The sequence below is a fragment of the Hemitrygon akajei genome, chromosome 8 (genome assembly GCF_048418815.1).
Source record: "Hemitrygon akajei chromosome 8, sHemAka1.3, whole genome shotgun sequence".
NCBI lineage: Eukaryota > Metazoa > Chordata > Chondrichthyes > Myliobatiformes > Dasyatidae > Hemitrygon > Hemitrygon akajei.
This window is the reverse complement of record NC_133131.1, coordinates 131,112,693-131,139,902: the sequence shown is the minus strand read 5'-3', so window position 1 is coordinate 131,139,902 and position 27,210 is coordinate 131,112,693. Positions and strand designations below refer to the sequence as shown.

Below are 27,210 nucleotides of genomic sequence, written 5' to 3'. Positions count from 1 at the left end.
ACCCCGCTGCCTCAATTCAGCCTGTACATGCCATGCTGCAACCACCCAACACCTTCAAGACTTTACACTATAAAAATGCCTGATAAAACAGGCAGTTCAAAAACTCAACTCCAAAAGGGAACTTGTAGGCTATTGAGTGCTGTGGTTGCTTACCAGAAAAAGTGGGATTTAAAAGTAGTTTTGTTTGCTACTAGCAAGTAGTCACTGCTTCACCAATGTCATCTTAAACTGGAAGGTGTAAGCCAATAAACTCTAACGTTCCCTTGACCTTCTTAACTAGTTGTTAAACCTGACTGCTAACATTCATATACAAGAAAATTTCGATCCCACTGAATGCCACTCATTAGCAGTTTCACTGCGTTTATTCAATATTCTTACTTTTAATTCCTGCTTCCTCACACGTGCTCATATTAAATCCCATTTTCCACATTTTCATTCAGTCACACAATAGAAAGCACACTGCAGAATCACAATACCACATCACAACACACCCTTTCACTTATTTTCTTAACTTGGAAATCTTGCAGTTTGTCTCCTTCTCCAAGAAAATAGGAAAAACAGTGTAAAACATTGAGGGTGAAGAACTGATTTGAGGTAATTCACTATTTTCATCCCTTCAGCCTGAAAAGGACTGTCTTCACTGATGGCAATCCACATCAATACACTTCTTCCCAGCCCTTGGGCTCATAATTTATATCTCAGCCACTTACAGGGTCCCTCATCAAATGCCTTTTGGAAATCTAAACACACATCTACACATTCTCCTTTCCTTGACCCACCTTCAAAGAATTTCTTCAAATTTATTAAATAAGGGTTTACCTTTCATTCCATTATGTATCCTTTCCTAAATGATTATTTCCTCATATTAACTTCAGCATCTTGCTAACAACTGATGTTGAATTAACTGTTTTCCTTCAGTTTTTGAATAAGGGAGTCACACTGCCTGTTTACACATCTTCTGGTGCATTCCCAAAAGTTTACAACTTTTGAACATTTTTAACCAATGGTTCACAGTGCCTGCAGCCACCTCCATTAAAACCCTTGAGTGCATGACATCAGATCCTGGAACCTGGTCTGCTTTTAACCCAAGATGAAAAGACAGAGATAAAAAAAGTTAAGATATCTTGGAGAGAAATATTTTTATTATATTTAACTATCTGGTAGAGGCTCATCCCGGGTTCTGTCATGGCCACGATGTCAATACAATCACTTCAAGAAGTCCAAGGCCACAAGTTAATGATGATTCCAGTTGAATGGGGCAAATGGTTGGAGATTAAAGTGGCAGGTAAACCACAAAGATGAATGAACAAAATTAGAACTGAAGGTACATACCAGCTTACAACATTTATGGAAATTATGAGAATCTTCATAATTGGGAAAATCATAAAGGAGCAAAGGAAAAATAGGGTATATATTGTGCAAAATTAAAGTTAAGTTTTCGGTGATGACATGAATATGAAAACATGCAAATTAGTTTGTAAATGCATATTTGCTCATGACCAGGGCGACTAACTTCCAGTGAACCTGATGCATGCAAACGGAGTGCAGAAAATGAAAGTCCAGTGTGTGCAAAGAGACCGTAGAAAATTAGGCTTGGTAAGCCAGATGTCAAATGGTTGGATTTCAAAATAATTGTTGGAATTTTACTGCACTATGTTAGCAATCTTCTAGTACTCTTGACTTGATGTCTGAAGGCAAAGAGGATTGGAAATCGATTGCTAAAACCTTTACAACTTTCAATCTGAATTTGAATTGCCTGGCAAGGATTTCATCAAGGCTGGTAAATTATCTATTTTGAAAAATCCTAAACCTATTTCCTCACTCATCCAATACTTTACACACCTATCCCTCAACCATAACAGCTGTCTCTTTTGTAAAGGCATTAATTCTGAACCATACCAACACCTTCTAACTCTGTAAGGTTAAACTCGTCTAAAACAAGGAGATTAATAGGGTCTGTTATTGAACAGAATGTGAGGTGTTGATACCACATCCACTCTTCAGTTGTATTCATCGAAAATGAATTCCTATTTGGTCCTTTCTAGTGTGCAGCATCTGGGTAAACACAAATTAGTACCGCTGGTCCTGCTTTTTATTTTTTTTTAAATCTAAGTGTAGGACTTGGTTTTGCTTTCTGCCCATGGTGTTGGCTCACATATGGATCATAACCTCTGGTTACCTATCCTCTTTCCTGTAACCACCCCAGATATTTTAGAACCTGGCATCAAAAAGGTAAATCATCTTCAAGTCACGTTTTTGACTGAAGAAGCAATTTTGTCTCCTTGATATTGAATCCCTTCACCTTTTCCTGGCTTTCCTCTTCACAACTTCTGTACAGCTCAATTGTACATATTCTGCAGCTGAATTTGCCCAACAAGTGTGCAAAAATACACACAGATTTGAATAAACATGAACAATGCATACACACAAACATAATGAAAATCAGACATGCACACAGATACACAAGCAAATTCTTACTCACATAAGCATATACATAGAAAAATGCACAAGCTCAAGGATATAAAAAATGAAGATCTGCAGAGATTATAAAATTTACATACACAGGTATGCGAAACGAAAAATTTTCATAGAAATATCTAGTATATGTGCATACCCCTGCACTCACATGTACACACATCCAAGTATGTCCAGATCAATTCATACACTAAAGCCAAAACCACATCCATACACCTGTATGCGTGTGTACCACTGGCTGTGCGATTTCAAATAACATAAAATGTGTATGATTATGCATGTACGAGGAAAATAGATACGTATATTAGATATTCATAAACAAACATTAATAGATCTAGCTCGCCAATCTGATTAATTGCACCTAATTATCGAAATATAACAACTTAATTTCAAAGGCAATCTAGGAAGTTAGCTTTAATCGCTCTTGAAATGAGTTATTTAATAAGTAACTGCACAGGTATGAACAAAGGACATATACCGATTCTCCATCAAATGTAAAAATGTCCGAAATGGTCACCCAAAGGTTTATTTAATTAAAAAGAACACTTTGATCAGACCTCCTAAGGCCTAAAACTGTATTGCAAAAGAAGTCCATACTGGGCCGGGCCTCGATCGAGGCTTCAGCCTTAAATGAGACCAGAGGTCTTTCCTAAAGCTGCTGCTGCTTCTTTCTAAAATTTACCTTGATGAACGGCAACATTACAACCGTGTCCGTCACAGTAAACTAGGGGGTTCTCAGCCCAGCCTCTCTCATCTGAGCAAACGCAACAGCCGCCAATCATCTCCTTCATATTTGAAAAGTCAGCCGGAAGTCCACTGGAAACCATCTACGAGTAGAAGAGGAAAAAGAACGGGCAGAAAGGGGGGAGAAAACGGGAGTAGAATCTTGTTTTTGAAATTCACACCCCACATTGTTTTAGACCCATTTTGACGGGGGCCTGCCAACACACACAAACTCAGGCTGCCCGAGCAGCGCGAGCAGGCGCACTGACAGCCCACGAGGGCAGCGAAATTCAAACAGAGCGTGTTTGGAGGGGGGAAGGGCGGAGGGCGGAGGAATGGGAAGGTGCGCGAGAATGCTTCACGCGCAGCTGAAACTGATAACGGAAACTGCGCGAGCCTTCCAGCACTTGCGCGTATGTTTGTTTGCATGCTTGCGTGTGTGTAGTGTCCGGGGAGAGGCGGGGTGTTCGGCCATCCGGATGACTGACGGCTCCTGAGCCAATAGGCGGGCTGATTTCGGACCATTCCAGAACACGCCAGGCTGAGATGCCAAACTCGGCTTCCGGTGCTGGTCGTGTTTTTTTTCGCGCTCGCGCGCTCATTGATGGTGTGAATGGGCATTGTGGGTATATAAATGAGCCACAGCCGGAACGAGCGAAGGTTAAAGGTGACTCACTCAACCTATCGTTACCCACGTGAATCAGGCTAAGTAGTTGCAGACCCAACATTTGAGTTTCAGAGTGCTGTAGAGGGGGGATCTGGAAAGTTACAAGTAGTTTAATTTTTTTCTCGTTTTTTTTCCTTAAAAATACGGATTTGCTGCAACTTTTTTAAACTGTAAATATGCCGGGAAATGCAACACAAAGAATAAAAAAACAAATTTTCATGTTGCGGTAATCACCCTGTTCACGGTAGGTTCGCTAAATTTGCAAAAAAAATACGCTACAAGCTTGTTAAAATATTTTACTTGATATACATGCATAACCAAATATAGAACAAACAACTGATTAGTTTATTAAAGTTTTTTATCTTGAGTCAAAACTGTTTAAATAAAATGACAATACTGAAATAGAAAGAAATGTAGGGATGAAATTTCTCAATGGGATGTGTTGGACATTGCTGACTGCAAACACGCTGTTTACAAAAAGCTTCTGCAGAAATCTTTATCTTTGTTGGTACTTTTCCAGATATCTATGTATTTATAAACAAATTAATGGAGTGTTTTGGATTCCACTTCCATGACATTGAAGTCAAAAATAAGGTTTACTTTTAATGTACTATTGTGTATTTTTGAGTAAAACACGATCTCCAAGTATTTACAAATTTGATTATCTTTAATTATATTCACTTTGTCAGGATTAAGTTTCTTTAATTTCTTAAGATATTATTTATGTTATTAAATCTTGCGAGATTAAAAGGGAATACCGCGTGCTTTGAGACGATGAATTCGTGAAAACCAGTCTATTTCTGCAGGAAACCTTAGAAAATGTGCTTTGTTCGATCCAGAATGTATTGAACTTCCAACTTCATTCTCATTGAAATCTTTAAAAATGAGATTTATATTTAATCTAGATGCTTACATTCCTTAAGATAATTTAAACAGCTAGTGACTAAAAATATGCAATTGATTTTCGAGATCGGGAATGAATTCCCTTTGTTTCTGCCCTGCTCCCACGAACCCAGCAACGGCGTGTTTGGAAATGCTTACCTTCTGTGCTTTAAGATCGACAAAAGTGTTTCCGTGCATATTAGATCTCAAGAAGCTCGCCGACGGTACCTATAAATACAGCAAACGGTGTTTAATGCACGACATATTTTCCTAATCTTGTTGTTTCTTTAAAGGCTGCCTTGCCGAGCACGTTGTTGCAGTAAGTTGGCCCCCGCCTTCTGAATCGGTTACGTTACGACCCTCTAGTCCATCCTAATTCTGCGGCTGCCAGTCGAATTGAATGTCGAACTTTCAAAGGAAGTGGCCTACAACTCCATTAAGAACCCAGAAAATATTTTTTCTTTAAAATTTACTTTACTTTTGTATCTTTGATTGTTGCAGTTGTTTAAATTTGACTGAAGTTAACGCCTTTTAAACATAATCTGTAATGAAAAAAATACCACAAAGATTGTCCCCAAGTCCCAATATTGCAAAAGTAGCTTTTACATTTGAAACAAATCGATCTGTTTCTGTTTATTTTAAGGCACAATCAATGCACTACCTTCAAAAACCTTGCAAAGTTTTAATACTGCACTGAATTGTGAATTCAACTGGGCAGAAGTAAATTGCAGTTCCGAATAAATGTTAAATGTAACTATCGAAATTGTTCGCTCTACTCTGTCAATTTACTTGAACTTAAAGAAACATATTTGCAAGGAAAATCTGAATCTACCTCAACTTTATGACAGATTTAGAGCAAAAAGCGGATTTAAATTTGTCCTGTGTATGAGGACCAACTATGGTTTTTTTTAGATGCTGCCATCATTGGTTATTATACAGCCACAAGGTAATCGTTCACAAATTGCGCTTTCTAAAACCAATTACGTGTGAATTTTATAACGTGATTAGGAACTTAAATTACACTTTTCAGTATAAGCTATGTGGTCACAATACAGTAGTAGTAATATAATTTCAACTTTTATTCTTTTGGGTAGCTGTACAAAATTGCGTAATGTAATATTTGTATTTATGTAAACGTACATTGATCGTCACAATGTATTGTTAGTTGAACACCGAGTCTATCAAAGTATTAGGTCTATCCACTAAAATGAACGATTAATATAGGTTGTTGAAAAATATTTACGTTTTAAATGCTTAAGTTAAGGCAGGTTCAGTCGGATTATATCGAATTATAATGTTATTAATGACATTCGTACTTCTTGCCAACTGACTATGAGTTAACCATTTCTTACGTCATTTAACTGATTTATACTGCATTCGAAATTTGTCGCTGACTAAAATCCTCGAAACTTGCTTGCTTGGATTTTTTCATCATAATCTCTTGGTTCACGAGAAAATTCAAAATTGCTATCTTATTTCTCTTGATACCTACTACGTGAACGTTGATACTTGTGAGAGGCGTATAGTCCCCTCTTTAGCTGCTTTATTTCTTGCTCGACCATTATCAGTGAGAAAGGGCGTCTTTTCTTTTTAGCAGAATGCACACTCTGATGGTCTGTCGAGAACAAAGCCTCCCCAGCCCCCCTTTGCATGTTCAATGCTTTGCAAATTTAGAAAGGCTGCATTGAGTTCGGGATAGGTCAGGGGGCAGGAGAGGGGTAGAAAGGTCAACACATTTTGATTATGGGTCAGTAGACAATTGGCATACAGTCTATATGCAAGTAAAATAGAACAGATTCCTGATGGAAATTCATCCTGGATGGTTTAAGTCACATTTACCGTTCATTTTTTGCAGGCAATTTTTTTTTCTCTTTGACATCTTTTTCACATAACATATTTCAAAGGACTTGCAAAAACAGGAACATTATGTAAATGTTCTGTGCCAACTGATGCATTTATAAAGTGTCACTTTTCGCAGTCTTTAAAATTTGCCACTTAAGTGATACTGCACCACACAGGATGGTTCCTTGTTTTTAACAGTAAGGCATTAAGGCAAACACGTTTACAGTGCTTTATCATTGAAGAGAGTTGCAGAAAACAATGTTCTCTAAACAAATTTACAATATTAACTCATATTTTAATGTAATATTGAACTTTTCTCCTGTATTGACTCTCAACTATCATTTGTACTCCATCCCACATTCAAATGTAATCTGTAGTCATTTCTGGGTGAAAAGATCGTTCTGATGTAATTATTGGTTTGCTACTTGTTGGTTTTTTTTATTACATTCATAAAAGTTTAATTAGTTTGATAAAATGTGTCATTAAAACATTTACTTATCAATATAACTTACATATTTTGGCTGCTGAGTGGCTCTAAGTGCTCAGAAATGTACTTTAAAAGTACAAATTTCAACGGTGCAGCTGATTTGCATGGTTGTAAAAACATACTTCGATGAATAAAGCCTTTTTGACCAAGGGGGAAACCAAGAAATCACTCTTCATGTGTGTGAATTGTGTCTCTTCCAGTTGGTGTGTAAAAAAAACTAGACTCTACCTATAAACAATGGTGAACCATCCTACAAGTATATGAAGTTAAACAAGCTACTAGTCTCTCTATTAGAAGTAAAATTAATAAATAAGATTTGTTGACAAGTGAAACAGAAGCTGTTGATAAACAATTTTATCCAAACACAGATGGCATTTAGGTTTTAAAACAACAACACTTTGCTCTCCTCTTTGTGATTAAGCTGTTTGTAATTGAATTGAAATACAGCAACAATATTTCTCAGAATATATATATAACACACTACTAGATTATGTTCTTTGTAATTCAAAATCACATTTGATTTGCCATATTGGTAGAGTAGATATCTTATTTGACAGTTGTATTTCACTATTTTCCCAGTTGGACACATATGCAGAAAATATTTTGTAAGTGTTTATTTTATCTTAGCATCTGAATGTAGCAAATTATTACTTTAAAATTCTTTTTATGTTACTGTTCCAAATTATATTTAATTCAAACCTTGCTTAACGTCTCAGATGGGGAATTATATTTATCTGTGAAAATCACCTGCTATTGTAATTAGAACAATCAGCGTTGTTCTATGAAGGATGTTGCTGTCGCTGAGATCAAATCACTTACAATGGTCTTATATTTGATTAAAATGACAGGCAGCCACCTTGCTGTGTTGTCTCGCAGTTATCAACTCGGACATCTAGGCGTTGGATGAAAATCTATGTAAAACCTGTGTGTAGCTGGTGGATGAAAATCTATGTAGAACCTGTGTATAGCTGTATTTTCCTTATGTTTTAATCAAGCATTTTAATCCTGTTATGATGCAACTTGGGTGATTAAAACAAAAACACCAGCTCGACATGTATCGAGCCATGCGGAGGCAACCTGCCTTTCGTGTATTAAAGATGGGCCTCGAAGAGCTTTCTTTCAGATTCAACCCCTTGTTCCTAAACAGCCTTGGATATACGACGTTTAGTGATGTGCAAGAGCGACCTGTCATTTTCTGTCAAATATTGATGGTGACAAAAACAACTGATGGCAGAATTAAGCAGCAAAAAATGGTTGTATAAAATGCAAGTAATGACAGTAATTGTTCAGTAATTTTATGAATTATAAGTGGAAATTGTTAAATACGTCTTTGTTATTCTCATTTTCATTTTAGTCTTTACAATAATTCCCTAAATGCCTTGCGTGCCCCAAATGGACGGCCATTACATGTTATGCCCTCATGGTCCCTATAATCCAGTTTTATCCATTACATCAGCCAGCATAAATTTTAAAGCGATTTGATGATCAGTCCATTGTAGTAACCGTCAACATATTAAATAATATGGAAAATTATTTGTGCATAGAATTTTCTATATTTTCTGTTGTCTTGTGTAACATATCGTTCAAGTCATAATCCAAAATCCCTTTAATACCAATCAATATTATCAGAGTGGTGATGCAAATTATGTTGCGAAGATGACCTATACTTGAGCGAAGCACAACTATTATGAATAAGTCCGTGTTTTGACACATTTTATGATGCTGTGAGCCTAAAAATTCATACAGACCCAAACCGTTTAAGCAGAAGGCTAATAAAGAAGCATTAAAGATCTGCTTGTCGTCAGCAATAACTGCAATGATGCGTTGTCTAGTGCATTGACCATTAAATGAAGTTTGATTGTAGAAATAACTAGCGCCCTTTCATCGCTTCAGTAACCCATCGCCCCTTTCTGCTGTTTAGTACTGTCGCGCCGCGAATAACGCTTCAGCTCCGTCTCTTCTGCACTGGGTGGCACTAATTTTCAGACTTAGTGTCGGGTTGCTTAAAAGTTTGCACGTAGACCTTTTTTCTGACGACCTATAATCCACTATGTTCGATTTTGCACTTTGAGAATAGTGCTTTGCAATTGTGTACAAAGCTTCATCGTATACCTAAACGCTGAACTGCCGTGTAAGGTCTTTTGCACGCTGCAGTCAGCAATCGAGTCCCTTTCTTTTGACCAGGCAGTTAAGAAGAGCTAAAAGAAGCTTAAATTATTAAGATATTAAATGTTTGTATTACGTCGTGTTTTCTCCAGTGCAGTAAAATACAAAGTTTAATGTCGTTACCGACGTCGTCACAGCAGTTTCCAGATACCTGCTTCTCTGGTAGCGAGGTGGCCATTGTGAAAACGGGATTTCTGCGAAAAGCACAGAATACGCTGCCTGGTTACATCCAGTAGCAGAAAGAAACTTGTTAATTTTACTTTAATTTGCTATATTCCTGTACATATATAAAATAAGGTCTGTGTAGCACTATGAGATCCATGTTTTAGATCTTTATAGATGTTATGCTAATCTGCTACATGAACTGCAAGGAAGTTCGCTAGTCTGATTATTTCAGGGACTGTTGCTATACCGTACTTATCACACGAAGATCTTTGTATGTGTTTGCGAGAAGGAAATGCATGTTACATTGAAGTAGTCTCCGCTGAAGACCATTTTCCTCTTTCAGAAACGTAACACGATTTTAAAATGTTTTTAAATTAGATTCATATTTTCTGTAATTAATCTAATTATTAAAGTTAGAAAGTTTCACCTAAATCAGGTTCTCTCTTAATGAGTTCATTCAATGAGCACGGTTTTGAAGAATGGAAAGAAAAAGCAGAGCACTTAGCTAGTTGTAGACATGCACCAAACATTACTGACGTACCGTATGCTCAAGCAAGATTGCTAATTCATTGGGCAGATAACAGTTAAGCAATGAAATGATATATGCACGACTACATAGTTTTACAATTATATTCATTTTTGGGATATTCTACCATTTTCAGCATCAAATTGTTAAACACGTGTTGACAAGTCAATAAAACAAAATACAAAAAAAATTCTATTTATCTCCCTGAGAGCGCTCAATCCTGAGCTAGATTTGATACGAACTCTACGCAAAACCTGGAACGGTGATATTTCACACAAGGACGAAATATTTTTATTACAAACAATATGATATTATAAGTGCCTTATTAGAGAAAATTATACACTTTGGACTGAAAGGAAAATGCGATTGGTAGCCTTTGGTAAAAGAGAGGCCGTCTTTCTTCAAAAATATATAATAAAATGAACAATGTCTCCATCAAATATTTTGCATAGCATAGTCTGACCTGTATAATGCGAAAAGTCGCGTTTAAACTATTAAGTTCATTTTCATATGTATTTATATCAACAACGTCGGAAAGCACAATAAATAAATGTATAAAATAACCCAGGTAGCTTGCGGCTGCTGCAGCGCTCTTTAGGATGATTTTTTTTCAGGGGAGGGGGGAATATATTAAAGATTTGCATACTAACTGTATTTACTTCAGCAAGAGGGTGGGAGTATAAGGATATGCTAATTAGACGGGGATTTTTGGAAGGGGGTGGAATATCAATTTTTATTGCATCACCTGTCAGTGGCATCCAATCAGAGCTGGCTTTAGGGGAATTAATTGATGAAGGTGTCTCCCGACGAGCTCACTTCACTCTGTCATCTTATTTGTGGGAGAAGCAGCGGCGGGAATAGCAGCTGCATTTCTCTCTCTCTCTCTCTCTCTCTCTCTCTCTCTCTCTCTCTCTCCCTCTCTCTCTTTCTCTTCCCCTTTCTCCCTCTCTCTCCCTCCCTCTTTCTCTCTCTCTCTTCATTCTCTCTCATATATTAAGAGTATATTCATGAGTATTTGGAATAATTAAAAGATTGCAGGTACAGCAATACGCCTAACGTGAAATATACGCTGCATAAGAATAACGTGTGATGCTGCTTTTTAATTTTATAGTTATGTGTTACAATACCATATGCAATGTATTAAATATAATCCCAAAGTTTTTTATATGATCAGTTGTATCAGAAGGAATAATTATATGTGTTTTTAAACAGGATGCCATGAGGAATGTCGAATTCCGCAGTCGATGTTTTTTTTCAGCGAATGTGGGACAGAATTTAGGTGTCGATATGGGAGACTTGGAATCGGGTTATGAAGAGGTGGATGGTGTGAGACTTGGTTACCTCATAATTAAGGGGAAACAAATGTTTGCGCTTTCCCAAGTATTCACTAATCTGCTGAAAAATATACCCAGGACAACTGTACATAAAAGGATGGACCATCTAAACGTGAAGAAACATCACTGCGATTTGGAAGAATTAAGAAAACTCAAGGCAATAAATTCTATTGCTTTTCATGCAGCTAAATGCACTCTGATTTCTCGGGAAGATGTGGAAGCCCTGTACACTTCTTGTAAAACGGAACGAGTTCTTAAAACTAAGAGGAGAAAAATAAATAGAACATTGTTATCAACGGACCTCAAACAGGAAAAAGCCCCCACTGATCGCTACGCAAGTTTTTTGAAAGAGAACAAAGTTTGGTTGAGTTTGAATGGAAAACCGCAGCCTTTGGCTGGAATTAGCCGGACTTTGCAAGGAGGCGGCAGCTCGCTACCGGCCTCCAATCTACCTCAATTCTACAGCAAATTTACCAGCCACAGTTACACAGAAATGGTCCGATCACATTGCAAAGCCCCCCAAAACTACGAAACCGCTGAAATATCAAGTAACTGTGTGGCATTTCACACAAATCACTCCTTATTTCGGAGCATGATTTGCCGACATCCCGTATTTTACCAATCCGCCATCGCCTATTATCCTAAGTCTCCAAATGCTACCGGGTTAACGTATTATTTCAGGCGCAAAAGTTCGTGTGAAATCACTCAGAAACATTTGGGGAGTTCAAGCACTGCCAAGCGAATCTTGCTGGCGGCAGCTGCTCCTAAATCTTACAAAACTAAAGGAGGGGATCAGTGCTTGAATAAATTTCATCTTGCCAACGGACTGCATTGTAACCAGGGGCCCTTGCAAGAAAGCTGCAGCAGCGATTCCGAGACCAGCTCCTTCTCTGATCGAGCAGACAACGACTCGGACTTTGGATCGAGTTTGTCGAGTTCCAGCAACTCGGTTTCTTCGGACGAAGAAGAGGAGGACTCTGTGTCCGAATCCTCCGACGTAACCTCGGCCAGTGACGAAGACAGCTCCTCCGAATCGGATTCTAGCTCCGTTTCCAGCCAAGTTTCACTTCAAAGCATTCGATTCAGGCGCACCAGTTTCTCGAGCATCTGCAGTAAACCTCTTGTTTTAACGCAGCCCAATTTCCACTACCAGTTTCAAGCCAAAAACAATAATGTGGTGTATGAAACAGCCGGTAACGATCTCCTAGAAGGAAGAACTTCACATTGTAATTTAAAGTCCTCGGCTGTTGTGAAGAGAAATGAGCAGAACTGGACTATCAAGTCACATAACGTGTGCTGCTCTACTGGCTATGGAAGTTGCGTGGCCGAGATAAATAACGACAGGATATCCGAGTTTCCATTCCCACATACTGAAATTTCACAATATCTAAAGAGGACTGAATCGACAATTAACCGTGCTGCAGAAGGGGGGCCTTCACCTAGCCCAAAGGGAAACACCGAGTTTCCACAACAAAGAACATTAACAGAGTCGAGGAAATGCCTTGGAGCATCTATATCACACTGCGCAGAAGAAAACAATGTGACAATAGTGTCCGAGCCTCGAGACAATGATTCCCCATTAGCAGTAAATGTAGAAAAAGGATCGAAAATCATCGCACTATCCTCGGCTTTCCGGAGTTTAAATGCGGACAGTAGTCAGGGTCCTGCCATTCACATTCACAATGACGATGTAGACGGGAGGAAAACAATTATGCACAATATTACAGTTAAACTGGAAGAAAATAGCTGCGAGGAAGAATATGGATATATGAATCAACACCCTAGAAAGAAACTCAAGTACGCGTGCAATGTATCGAAGCAAGCAGTAACCACTTTAAGTGAGAATAAAATGCGAGACTGTGTTTCGACGAAGGCGAAAGAAAGCTATGTGTGCACTGAAAAAGCTACCAATTCCCAAAACGCATCCAGACGAAGCGAAGACCTTCAAAGCACTTTAAACATTCCAATTTTAGAAGACTGCGAATTTCGAAATGGTGCGAGAATAAGAAGGAATTACAGAACTTTAGTGCTGGGGAAACAGCATGCTTTGCAAAGCTCATCAGTCAAAACAATTGTGAAATCAGAGAATCCGCGTCTTACAGGTAAAACAGATGTGCATGAAGGAACACTAGAAGAATTTGCTGGTACAAATAAACGTAAGCGAGTAGCCAATGGTGTAGCATCCACGTTGAAAAGGCCATTTAATTTCATGGCAAATTTTCCCTCTCCACCGTCACTAATTATTGGCAACGATGGGGATTTGTGCCCTGCGTATTCACTGAACTCTACCAAGGATCCCGAAGCACCTCAGAGGGCCCATCCCGTGTGGAAATGGCAGATGGGTGGTGCAGCAATGCCTCTCCCGCCTAGCCATAAATTCAGACGATTTAACTTATGAAAGGGATATTTTGGATTTAAAAAAAACTTTGCCTCTGCGAAATATATATATATATTAAAATACTTTTCTGGTTTCTTTGTCACGACTTACGACCGGATATTAAATCTCGACAAAAAAAGCAAAATTTCATATTGGAATAATATTCTAGAAAAACGAAAACATTTCGAGTGGATTATTCTTTTAATTTTACCAAACACCGCTATCTGCTGACCGAGGCATTCCACAGTACACTTTTTGAACTACTAATGTCACTTTGAGGTTGTTTTACGGTTGTTTTCGAACAGTTTAAAATAAAATTATTTCAATGTTCAAAATATAAATCAGTACCTCCACAAGATTACTGCAAAATGTACGTCACGAGTCGACATTGTGAAATGTTAGAAAATGAGCCATTAAATGTATGCACTACAGTTTTAAATCGCAAATGACTTCATGTTTTGCCTGAGTGATTGATTATACCGCATTGGAACCACAGCAAAGTATGAACGTGTGTTTAACTTTAAAAAAACGTACCTTCATCTGAATCAATATGGCGGACAGATTATATAAAATAAGCCTTTACATTGAAAAAAGTCCCCATCCTTGGTGTTTAGGTAGATAAGGACAAGCAGGTTACTGATTTCGAAGCTTTGTTGCTTTTAGCTCTTAACGTAAAATAATTGCTTTAAATGTTTACCTCTGGAACCCTGAGACTGGCTAAATCCTTAACGCTAGCTTTGTCCATTATTGCATACAGATAACAAAGATAAAACAAAATAAAATCACTAAAAACCAGTGAATATAAAGCATAATCAATCAGGCCAGGGGCCTTTACTTTTCGTTTTGAGCACTTAGGCAATGAATGAACAGCACAGGCACATGATTCATCTTGCTTTTGGCCTTACAAAATAGCAAGAAACTAAAATTCTGCGTAAGACTCAGATATCCAACGTTCAGAAAAGACACCAGAAATAGTGCAAATGACAATCAGATTGCTGTACTTACATTTATATCAAAAGATAGAAACTCAAAAATGTAAGATGCATTACAAAAATTTAGTTGAGACATCTATTTACTGTCTTCAGGGACTTCATTCATTGAGAAAGTCTAAAACAGAGTTTGCACTGTTAATATTACATAACTTAGCCTTGCAATGAAAAGTATGACAGGTGATAAAGATGTGCTTTGATTACAGTTGTTTCATTTTACAATAGTATAATATGTTATGATTTACACAGTCCTAGAAATGTAACGGGTGAATTTGCATGGCATTTTAACATAGAAATTACAATTGTTTAAATTGACAAGCAGTGTGTTAATTAGGTATTTTGCACTTAATGAGGGAGTTTTAGGTCTCTGAAAAATACAGATGTTGTAAAGTTTGTAAAAACCTGTATCAAAAGGATATGCAAAAAGTTAATAATGAAGGGAAAGTGTTGCATTCTGGCATTGCACACATAAGTGTCTGGATCTCTAAAAATTGATAATAAGAAAATATACTCGTGATTGTGTATTTATTTTTTCATGATGCATAACCAGACTTGGCATTCTATGTATTACAATGGCAAGTGAATAACAGAAACTTAAAATGAAAATTATCATTTTATTTAGGTTATCATCTGCGTAGGAACTTGTGTTATTCACATTCATATACCATAGAAATACCACATGAATACTAGTCAGAATTTATAGAATAAAAATACACTGGCAACTAACTGCGCTGCTAAGCAGTGTCAGTGGATACCACTTTGAATCCCACTATCACCACAAACCAGTCCCTTATTATATCTCTCAAGGTCACTTGATATTTGAAACAGACAGTGGGTAATTTCAGCTTTCAATAATATCCTCTATGCTTCTCATACTCTGTTAGTGTATACTTTTAAAAATGAAATGTTTTACTACATTGGGCAAAGCAGAAGCTTTTAATATAACCTAATGTAACATAGCAATTTTATTCCTAATCCATGTACATACAGAGAAAATTTCAACCAGCAAAATGCATGACACATTGCTTATTTAAGTTAATGTGCTGCTAACTGTAGAGCACTTTGCCATTGCTGACATATGTGACTTATTAGCAGTCTATGTTGCAATGATTTATCCTAAGAGTCTTGGTTTTAAAATGGTTGTTTTCATTGGTCAAACCCTGATTAAAGAACATTTCAAATACAGTTTAAATTAGCCAAAGAATAACACCCCACAAATTTTACTTCCTATAAAATTACTATATTTTGTCTCATTTACCACAAGACTCAATAATTATTTACCAGACAACCATAATTTAATGAATGAAGGTATTTCCACATTAGTAAATACCAATTTGGTAGGTAAACAATGTTTTAAATAGATTCACATGCATGATGTAGTTAAGTGGATTTTTTGATGTTGCAACAAAGTAGCACAGTACCAACACTTAACAAACTCTGTTGTAACAAGTGATCTTGATTCTATTCCAAATACCCAAAAAGTTGTTATTGTCTTCTATAGCATAAAAGTTTCCTTTCCTAGTCTGATAATTCATTTTGGTCTGTTTTAGCATGGAGGAGGCTTTAAACCACTACAGTGAAGGCTGGTAAATTTTAGCATGAGGTTCTCACAATTGGGGTTTAGTGAACTGACAGTTTCAAAACAAGCTGCTTCCCTCCAGATGCTTGGGTTTCTCCTCACACCATCCTTTCGTATTTAATTCTCTCCTGCGCATATCTTAGTTTGCAATGTAAAGATTGCAACAGCTGTGTTTGCAAACAAAGGCCATTTTCAGGGTCAATGGCACTTATTTTATAGTTACTAAAACTATTTTGATCTGCGAAACTGCAAAACCTATGTTTCATGACAAATAAAATGAATAGGCTACATTGTTTAGTTGGCTTGCTGAAGTAATTAGTTAATATAAGGGTTTCTTTCATATAATTATTTTTATATTTAATGTATACATATATCTGTGAATGTATATATATATTTATACATATGTGTATATACCACAAATATAACATGGGAATATATAAGTTGTGTCCAACTAATTGACGATTATTATCCAAAACAAGCTGTTGAAATGAATTAAACAACAGCCCTGGATATTTTCTTATATCCTGTAGGAAATGCTTAAAATTTCCGCCATATTGCTCCACTGATCCCAAGGTCTTTGTTGCTATTCAGTAAGAACTAGTGTTTACTGAATTTGTGACTACCTCATTAGTTTAGGCGGAACAGATCTTCCTTTTAGCGTGATTTATAACGTAAGCTCCTCTGACATTTTAGTGCACAATATTAAGCAGCAGCATGCTAAGGAATAAACTAGAATTAAACTCCATTAAAGATGGCGAATCTGTGTGTGGTTAGCAATTTGCCCTCTCTTTTCTGCAGTTCACATGTTAATTTCTCTGTTAAGCAGGGTTGTCCAGTTTCCTTTTGTGTTGTTAACTTGCTGCTCCAAAAGCCCCGCAAAACAGAGCAAATTAAAGTAAATCACAGCAATCTGAGTATCAGCAGATGCTCCGGATTCCTTCTGATCAGAGTTAATGATATTCGACAGGTAATAATACGGATTAAAAAAAGCTCTCAATCTTGCCGTTCCAAACTCTTTTTTTAAAAAAATCCAACCGGTTTCTAAGATCCTGAGCATTATAGGCATTATAATTAAAACAGAAGTGACTGAATATGTGAATAGTGCCACGATATCCATTTCAAACATCTAGATCTCGTAAAAAAAACGTTGGTAACAATGATACAATTTGATTTAAAGACACAGTATCGGAATGTTGTGAATGGAGTTTGGTTAAAAATGAGAGATGAGTGGCGGTACATCTAGAATGCGTGTGTGCCCCTGAAACCTAGTTTACTTATAAAGCGTGTGAAATTACGCACGGCTCTCCTAAAGACTGGATAATTTATCGTAAATAGTCAGCTCTTTGTAAACGACTTTATTATGTTGTTTCTTGTTAATTGTTGAGAGAATCCCTATTGTTAGGTATGAATAGGTTTATGGGCTAACCTGGTCATTGCTGCAATCAGGAGACAGTAAATGCTCGCCGTGGCGACCGTGGCGTGTCTTTTTTTATAAGACGAGGCTTCGGGATCCTGTTCACACACAAAAAAATTAGTTGCATTGATTCGCAGGGTTGTCATGCTTAAAATGCAAAAACATATTTGCATTTTAAAAAGTACCAAAGCACCGTGCCTAAACCTGTTAAAATGACTCTTACATACCAAATAGTATATTACCAAATAAAACAAAAAAAACTTTGTAGTATAGATTTTCTTCGGAATTACCAGATTTGTGATACCATGGTCCTTTTTCAGAGCAGTTACCCTGTCTTGGATTTCAAGTCAAAAGGCAGACTTAACCCTTACTCTTTCTACTCAGAAAATTTCGACAGAATCAAATGATTGAGTGCAAACCCACGGCTTGTCCCCACAGAAAATCATGTGATTGAATTATGATATGATGTAAATTTTCTGTTTATAGTTTTAAAAATAGATAATACAGGTTATAGAGGAGGCATACATACGCACTACATAAGGATTCAAATGCAACCCATCAATAAACATTTGTGAGGCATTTGGCAATCAATCAGACGAATCGTTGTACTATCAAATTATCGATTTTATTGAAATCTCACGGTTTAATCTTTAACGCCGCTTCTTTATTGTCTTAGCTTTAAGAGGCAGTATGGAGCCTCGAGTAGTGCAGGTTAAATTTATAGTGTTTTTGAATCCCCAATTTTGAGAACAAACAGGCTAGTTTCATTAATCTGCGATCGGTATTCCCAGAGACAGCAAAGGACCCAGCAGGGGAACAGACGCTAGTGACACGTGGGGTCGGGATATTTTCCAAAAGTGAAGGCGTGTTGTTAATTCTTTACTTCCAGCGGGCCTTTACCCTGTGCTTTGCATTTTCAATACTTTATTTTAAATAATGTAATACAGATGACTGAGCTATGGAACATTCAGTGACGGTACAATATTACGAAATTACGATAAAATCAATTATTTGTTATTCATACGATGTTCTATAATGCATACAAGAATGATTTTATGTATAAAATGTAATGAGCTTAATATATATATACATATCTGCAGAATGCGCAAATGCTCTTTATGCTGGAAGCATCTGTTACTTACACTTCTCACAATTAGTATATAATGTACAACTTACGACTCTGGCAAAACTATTACAATGTTTTTGTTGAATGGAGGCATTGTTTCTGTAAAATGGTTTAGGTCATAATGAAACGTCCGTTTTAGACGTGAGAAAAATATTGCTGTTTATCACCAAACATGTCGAGTTCTGTTCAAACACTCAACACATACTTTTGCATCTGTACCATTTTGCTATCTTCACCATCGGAAATCTTTAAACTGTAACCGGGACAATGCACCGTTATCTAACCTGGTTTACTTGGTGCGAGTGAAGAGGTAAACCAAGTTTAAATAGGAACCGTCCAGAAAATAAGTTTGGGCTGGTCTCTAAAAAAAATTCCTTTAAATATCTTTTCGATCTTATCGGCGCAAGTTCTAGGTAACAAACGATAGAAAGTTTCAATGATTGATACCCCACTCACACAGGAAGCCGGCCCCACTGGAAATGTTCAGTTTTCTTGACTTAGATGGAATTAATTGCAGAATGACAAGATGATTTTTTTTAAATGAATGAGTTTTAAAAGTCGAACATCTCTTGATTTAGTCGGATGTCGAGCCATTAAAGAGGCTACGATCTTCTACAACTGATAATCCATCCTTAATAACATTCACTCGCTATATCTTCTGTAAAATCTGCGTTGTTTGTTTATTTTATGACATTAGGTCCCACGAAACCATTGTCTATTGGGCATTCCGTCCAAGAAATAGGGTCGAACAGCATAAATATCTAACCTCTGAATTGAAACTTTGCGGGACTCTGCAAAGTAAATAGTAAGGTAATTCGGTTTTGAGCTACAGCTAAACATAAAGTAAAAATTGCATAATAGCACAGAGATCAAACAAATTGAAGGTTATAAATGTCTAAAATAAAGGATATATTGCATTTTGCGTATTCTCAAAAGCTAATTAAACTGTAGTAATAAAAAAGCTGCCTTTTAAACTATGAAAACAAGAAAGTGGTATCGAGGGACGGGGGGATGGGTAGTAATCACAGAGAGGGAGCACAAAAAAAAACCTTCCAATGAATTGGAAAGATAACGGTGGAATCCAGGGCAAAATCACGGAAATCGTGTTAATTTTATATTTCTGCTCAAAGTTACCCCGTTGATTTAAATGTATGATATTATTACCTCGTGTTTGTGACAGTGCCTGATCTTTCCTTTTGAAACTTCAAACTTTGAGGCGGCAGTTTGTTTTACATATGTTGATTTGCATGACTACAACTACAGTGTTTAAATTTTGTCAGTGTTAACAAACATTTTTGTATTTCATAGTAATATTCACCTATTACAAAGAATAAATTACGTATACACATTGATGTGAAGATCAGATGGGGACGTATAAGTACAAATTAATTTTTACTTTGCAACACGTCGCTATCAATCACCAGACTTTGTTTTGTAGTCACTAGTTCCAGTTTCTAACTATAGAATATAAGACAAATTGAGGTGATTAAACTGCTCCAACTAAGGATGAAAATAAGATTTTATGCACCTCTCATTTGTACTATGTATGGTAGGGATAATCTCGTTTACGACTGACTGGTGCTCCCAGTTTGTGAGCGGCCAAAGGTTAGAACTAAATGTTCGGGTATATGTAAAAATACTCACTTCTACTGAAAAAAATAGGAGATTTAAGTTTCATCCACAATTAAAGATTTAAGTGAAACCACTGGCTCTCTCCAAATCTCAGTGGTTAATACAAACAAACTGGATCTACATCAGTGGTTTCCTCTTTGTTCTGACTCTACGTCGAACAGCTGCTTTGGCTAACTCTACTTCCACTTGATGTTAGGCGTTAAAGTACTAAAGAACGATCCAATTTTATTCTCTCATGTAACTAAATTAAATGGAGAACTTGTTTTAATTGTCTCAATGATTGACGAAAATACTGTATTTTCTCTGTTTAGGGAAAGAGGAAAGCAAGCAGGTTGGTTTTCGAGTGCGTTCGGTCGATGCCCCCACCAAGCACCCACCCCGCCCCCTTCATGCACTGATAAACATAACGTCCTGGACGAGCACAAGGCATCTGAGTCCACACCTTTCCAATTGTCGTAGAACGAATATATTGCGCGGTCTTTGCAATATGAGTATTTTACACAGCATAAATAATCACAGGTAAAACCGGAGAGAGGGAGGAAGAGAGAAAGGAAGGGGGGGGGGGGGGAAGAGAGAGAGAGAGAGAGAGAGAGAGAGAGAGAGAGAGGGAGAGGAGAGGGGGTGGGGCGGGGATGAATATATACCAGCCTTTAACCAGTAGTCATAATTACAATACCTTGATACCTTGTATTAAGAAACGACGTGAGCCCAAATTAACCAATATGAAGATACACACATGGGCATATAAATGTCATGGAGTTCAACTTATTTTATTATAAACATCTGCCCTGGATTGTTTGACATTTTTCATTTTTACATGTTCGGAAAAATAAAATGTTTTGACGAATAATACATGGCAACTAAACTATTTAAAAATATTTGCTAATTCGAGGAGCAGGAACGTTTGTAGAGAATCCACTTTCATTTATAATATGTCAGGCAAGGTATTAAAGTAAAGCGTCTCAAGCGATTCCCTTTGGAGTTTGGAGAAATGGAAAGATTAACGTTTGATTTTGGAAGCAATTTCAATGAATGGAATTAGGAAAATCGTAATAATATTTCCTGTTTTGAGTACATAGAGATTTGTGACAAAGAAGAGTATTCAGATTTGAAGCCAAAGCCGAAAATTAAATTGGAATGACCTTTCTTTGTAACCCGCTGTAGTCAATGTCAATTAATATAATTACTCAGCAAGAACTTTTTGCCTATTTATACTTTTCATCGGTATATCCATTATATATAAAGATTAAAATATACAAATCATTTTGCAGTCCATACTTTGCCAAACAAAAAAAATGGAAAAAGCTTAGCTTTGCAATGAAAAGTGCAGACAAGTTCACCTGTCGCCATAATCAGAAACCAAGGTGAGTCAGAATTCACAGCTAGATTCAGTGCTGTGTGTGTGTTGCACTTTCGTAAACTTGAATGGTGAAATAAGACAAGACGCCGACGTGATAACTTTAATACAAATACTCACACAGTAATTAAATGTGAATGTCCCTTTCACGTTATTTTGATTATTGATCTATTTACAGAAAAGACAAACGCTTTTGTATATTTTCATTATGGGGTCTTACTTTCAAATGAAGCAATAGATTCACGTGCTATCCTATTATAGAACAATATCCTTAAAGCAATTTGGAATGCTTTTATGGTAGACATTTAATAGCATACACGGTTAATTAACATTGTAGTAGATTGTCTGCAGGAAGCAGCAACAGAATACAACGCTCCACTTCATCCAGGCGGCGATACTTGGAAAAGTTTGGATTCTTCCAATTCTTTTATTTTCCACCAGAAAATACTACTGCATCAGCAATTTCCTGCCAGTGAATTTCAATGAAGACCAAATTCTGTTTTTCACGTTTCACCGTCTTTACAAATATCAGAAAAGACGGTGATATTTGGTAGGCGATTTGCCTCGTATCCTGCTTTATAAGGGCGCTGGGGATACTTCAGAAATCTCCAAACACCATTGTATCAGGCACCTTTAACAACTCACTTATAGGACTACTAGAAATGGCGCGTATGTTAGGACTTGCAGCTTCATCTTCTTTGAATGACAATATGGAAACTCACTAAACTTCTGGATAACGAAGTATCGGCGAAAAGTCGACGAGGATTATAATGCTATTATAAACACGAAAATGAAAAGGGATAAAATGCGCACACACACACAAAACAAAACCATTAAACCGGGGAAATTATATTTGAATACTCAAATCTCTTGCAACACTTGCAAAAAAAAACAACTGCTGGGACTCGTGCATTACTTGTATCATCTCAAGATATAGCTGGAGAAATTTATATCTATTCGCCCAGTTTATAAAACCCTCTTTACAGATATAATATAAAAGTTCTGGTCAATATGAATCAATATAATCGATATATCACGGAAATCACACATTTTCCCTAGCATTTCAGAACTTACAGAATGTCACTTCTTTATCTGTAACCTTTCAAGAAAACAGAATTAAGTGTCTAATATAAGGCAGTGGCTCGCATTGCTTTAATGAGATGTGCCATACTGCTTCTATTGGGCTTTCCATGTGCATTCATTGTCCTTTTCAGTGGCTGGATTTAAATAAACCCAGAGTAGTCTAAAAACGTGCTGAGTAAACACGGTTCTGTTTGTAAAGCGTCAGGCAACATCTCTGGCTGAAAGATTGGGACATTTTTCTTCTTGGATTTAGCAAAATAATGACCTACATTACGAATGAGTGATCAGACGGCCATTTCATTGTAAGTTAACATAAGAGGAAAACCAGTGACGTTGGATACAAACAATGGCATTCTGAATCAGCTTCTTTGATTGACGTTTAGGCTGCCCGACCTCGGGGAATAGGTTTCATTACGGAGAAGCACGCGAACGTTAGGTAGGATTATTATTTCAAGCCAGCTTTACAGCCCCTAATTTTATTTCAAAATTACACATATCGAAAATCTAAATGACTGGCGGGCTACGCAGTAAGAAAATAAGATTAAGTGCACACATTTGTACAGGCAGTTTTGCTTAATGCATTTAGTTGCATTTGGGAACACGAGACATTGTTAGTTTTATTTAAAAGCGTATTTTGTGTTATAATACTAATTCCATCTTGCATCACGAACAGTTAAGGTATTCTAAATATTTTAGCATCACTCACAAAGAAGACGAACGTTGAACTTACCCTTGATTTAGGAAAAGATTATTTTTGGAGAAATGCTTGTTAAATATAGAGTTTCAAAATCATTATGTATATTGTCGCTTGGACCAGCGGGAATAACAGATCATTTCTGCTGCTCAGTAAGATATCAAATATTCGACAACTGTGGTTGTCCTAGAAATATAAGAATTAACGCACATTTCAAAAACACTTATAAAAAAACTTCAGAGTTCTTTCTCCTAAATAGTGGTCAGTTCAAGGCGGGGAAAGGACCAGGCAGAAATCTCCTACCATTGACAGGTATGCCTGTGATTTTGCTTGGGTTTCTGAACTGGAACTAAAATGAAGGGTTGTATTAACAGCTTGTCGAACTCGGAGACCCAGCAGCCAGAAGGAAAGTGCCGCCATACGACATGAAATATTTCCATTCCAAACTTTATTTGGAACGTGCACACGGACACACACAGTTACTTTATCTATTTTATTTTTAAATTTAAACACTTTTAGGCGAGTGGTCTCCTTAGGACCTGTCTTTGCTGATATGAAAACACCTTTCGACCCTATCATTAACTTTGTTTTTCGAAACCATTCCAAAAATAAAAGTGCTTTTGTACGGGGAATCTCGCCTATCACTATTCGACGCCCCTCTCCCCAACCCCCACCTCCTCCTGCTCCCACCAACTACCATCCCCCGGCCCTTTATTGTTTTGCTCTGTGATATCCTCTAAATCGCAGAACGGTTAAATAAACACTCTTGGGAAAAGTAGAATTGAGTGTCTTTTCGGGAGAGCAAACCTGCAGCACCCCGCTCCGGCCAGAAGAGGAACTGTAAAGAGGTGAACGCAATAAACCGAGGACAATTTAACCCGTTCCACTCTCGTACTTCGGTTCACCTTTCAATGCCTGCTCGTCTTCTCGGAACTAAAAGGCATCTAATTTCGAAGCCGAAATATCAAATTCACACAAAAATGCAACTTTTTTTGCTCTATTGTATTAATTAAAGCAATTTCGAAGAATACTAATTTTAAACAATATCGTTCTCAAATCCTTCAACGTACTTACAGTTCATGACATTATCATACAGTATAATTTCCAATTTAAAAGAGATTAAACTCTAAATATTAAATCAGCACTAATAATATCGGAATGTTACAATAAGTCCTTTATTAGTATTGTTCTGCGAATCTGAAACTACTACAAAATAGATACCTTCTATAAACATTGTAGCCAGAAGAATGTACTTTCTTTGCTAATTTTAGACAATATAACAATTGCGGGAATTGGGAAATTATAACTGTAACCAAGGAATAGTTCCACTCAGGTAGGCAGATTACAATTTTTATATAAAGTGAATCCTCTTTTAGGGTTAGAGCGTCCAATGCTGAGAGCGTGAACTGGCACCATGAAGAGTTTCAGTTACCGCCACACAATACCGCTCTACATGCCAGCTCTATCCACACTTCCAGAACTGGACCTCCCATGGAATTCACTGTTTCCAGTTTGGAATTCAATTAACAGAATTATGAGCCTGGTGGTATTGGAAACTAACTTTGCACTCTAACTTTGTTGACCGAAATGCCAGTTTGTCTTCGTTGTCAACTAAGACCTTAATTTAAAGTTTCCAAACGCATATCCTCCGATGAAAATGAAGGTAAAGTTGATCATAAATTTAATCAGTTGAAATTGGAGCTGATGGCTTAATTTGGCGCATTAATACCATCACTGCAATCTAAATAATCGAAATCAGTCATCAATGAATCTGAAAGACCCACGTGTAGTTTAAAAAAAGTATTTGGAAACGCAGAGGTTGCCCGGACAAAGAGAGGCCACCCGCCTGCGTCCGCCCTTGGGGAGAGGAATGATTATGAATTAAAGTGTATATTATTGGTGGACCATAAAACTTTTTAAACAAGTATGGTAACACTGCATTCAAGCAGACACCAAAGATCTTAGCTTCACGAAGTCAAAAATAACCGTTGAATATGCATTTCGGATGCATTTGAGGGTGCGTGTTAAACGCATTTAAAAGTATTTAGCATAGATAAAACAAAATGCGTGTATTCCTTTTGCAATTTATTGCGGATTAACATATAGTGTTTCTATAACGTCAAAACGTTCTAAGTAAGCAGCAAGGAAAATCACGGTGTTAATGTGACAAAATATACTGGGATAGACTTACAGCATTAGTAGAATGAACAGTGTAATATCAAAATAAACGGACGGTAATGTTTTGGACTTTTTTTAAACATCTACTTTTTATATATCCAGGTGTGCAAATGTAGAGTGAAAGCAAATATGATAGGAGAAATTTAAATTCAAGTCTCAATGATATATTAAATAAAATTATGCTCACAAAATCTTTTAAGCAGCAATATAAATATAATGGAAAGACTTCCTTCCTCTTGTGTTTATAATGCTGTGAGCACACAGCAAGCTAGACAATTTGTAGCAAAAGCAAGCACAGGATGTCTTCCTTCCAGAGTCAGGAAGAGACTGAACGTTATCTTTCCTTGTGGTCACATTTGCTTCAAGTATAAGAAACAATGAAAAAGTCTTTTTGCTAGTGGGGCATGGGGTCAATCAATAAATGTTTGGACAAAACAAATTTGTAAAGACAAAAGAAAGATTTCAAAGTCCTTTCACCATTTCAAAATGATATAACCTGCACACTAACCTGATAAGTATATCATCATTTTTTTTGCATTGGCAGTCGATCAGAGTGAACCCAAAATCTTTTAATCTAGACAATCAGACACTCAACTAAATACAAATATCAATTTTATAATATTTGCTGATTATTGACACAGGACACTCTCCAGTTACTTTCTTAAAAGTCAAGGGTAGAAAACAACTTTTCTTGTGTTTTTGCTAATGCTAGAAAAGAAAGGGCCATATATGTGGCATTTTTCAGAACATAATGTGCTTCACAATCAGTTATGTACTTTGTGAAGTGTGTTTAATACAGTAACAGAGGAAAGCAGACAATTTTACATAAGCTTCTAAGAAGCAGCAAAGATGATTTATTTCCATTATTTTCTATTTCAGGTAACAACTTGATGTCAGCAGCAAATGATAATCAGCATTCTCTGTTTTCTTATCAACTTGTGTAACAAATAGCTATGGACCTACAGCAATCTTCTGAACAACATTATTTAATTACGTCTTTCTCTTTTCTCTTAGCTTTTACTCTCTGACTTCATATGACCATTAAAAATTCCCTGTTACTTAGATTTAAATTAACAAATGCATTTTCAAATCCATATTAATCACCTGCTCCCCTATTCCTTTATCTACACATCCTGTTCATACTTTTTAAAAACAAATTCCACTAAATTCCTCATTCATGACCCATTGTTTAGAAATCTGTCTCGACTGGTCCTGATTAAATTACATTTTACCAGATGTCTTGTGATATCTTCCTGCAATATAAACATGAACAGTTTACCAGCAGTTTTCTGGCTAGAAATTTTGCTGATTTAGCAAATTTTCCTTTCTGGCAAAGAGAAATTCCATTTGCATCTTGCAATATTCAGTAACAATTTAAAATGTATGGAATATTGGAAAGCTATTGTCAGAATTACTTAATTTATTCATCAGTCTTTCCCGGGATCTTTGGGTGTAAAACATCAATACTATTTTTGTTGCATAATTATCTCCAGTAAAATCGGCTTGCTGTAGGT

At 36.8% G+C, this 27,210-nt stretch overlaps 2 protein-coding genes and 1 long non-coding RNA gene across 8 annotated transcripts in view; 2 read left to right on the top strand and 1 right to left on the bottom strand.

The window, feature by feature from the left end:
* The window catches only part of mllt10 (MLLT10 histone lysine methyltransferase DOT1L cofactor), a 281,282-nt gene extending 276,241 nt beyond the window's left edge, over positions 1 to 5,041 (bottom strand). For 5 of the 6 annotated variants that reach the window (XM_073054633.1, XM_073054638.1, XM_073054634.1 and 2 more), the window contains exons 1-2: positions 4,907 to 5,041; positions 3,158 to 3,302 (exon numbers count right to left, since the gene is read on the bottom strand). In XM_073054633.1, coding sequence (XP_072910734.1) covers positions 3,158 to 3,302; positions 4,907 to 4,945 — 184 coding nt within the window. In that variant the 5' untranslated portion in view covers positions 4,946 to 5,041. Of the gene's footprint in view, positions 1 to 3,157; positions 3,303 to 4,906 lie in introns of those variants that run through there. The other variant, XM_073054639.1, reaches the window with a different exon arrangement.
* On the top strand, positions 3,315 to 5,510 carry LOC140732262 (uncharacterized). The gene is made up of 2 exons (XR_012100027.1): positions 3,315 to 4,109; positions 5,041 to 5,510. It is a non-coding gene; the product is annotated as an uncharacterized lncRNA (long non-coding RNA).
* A 5,303-nt stretch (positions 5,511 to 10,813) lies between these two features.
* Positions 10,814 to 14,093, top strand: skida1 (SKI/DACH domain containing 1). Its single transcript, XM_073054642.1, has 2 exons — positions 10,814 to 10,971; positions 11,146 to 14,093. The coding sequence occupies exon 2, from the start codon at positions 11,152 to 11,154 to the stop codon at positions 13,663 to 13,665; it is 2,514 nt and encodes an 837-aa protein (XP_072910743.1). The 5' UTR covers positions 10,814 to 10,971; positions 11,146 to 11,151; the 3' UTR covers positions 13,666 to 14,093.
* Positions 14,094 to 27,210: the final 13,117 nt, after the last annotated feature.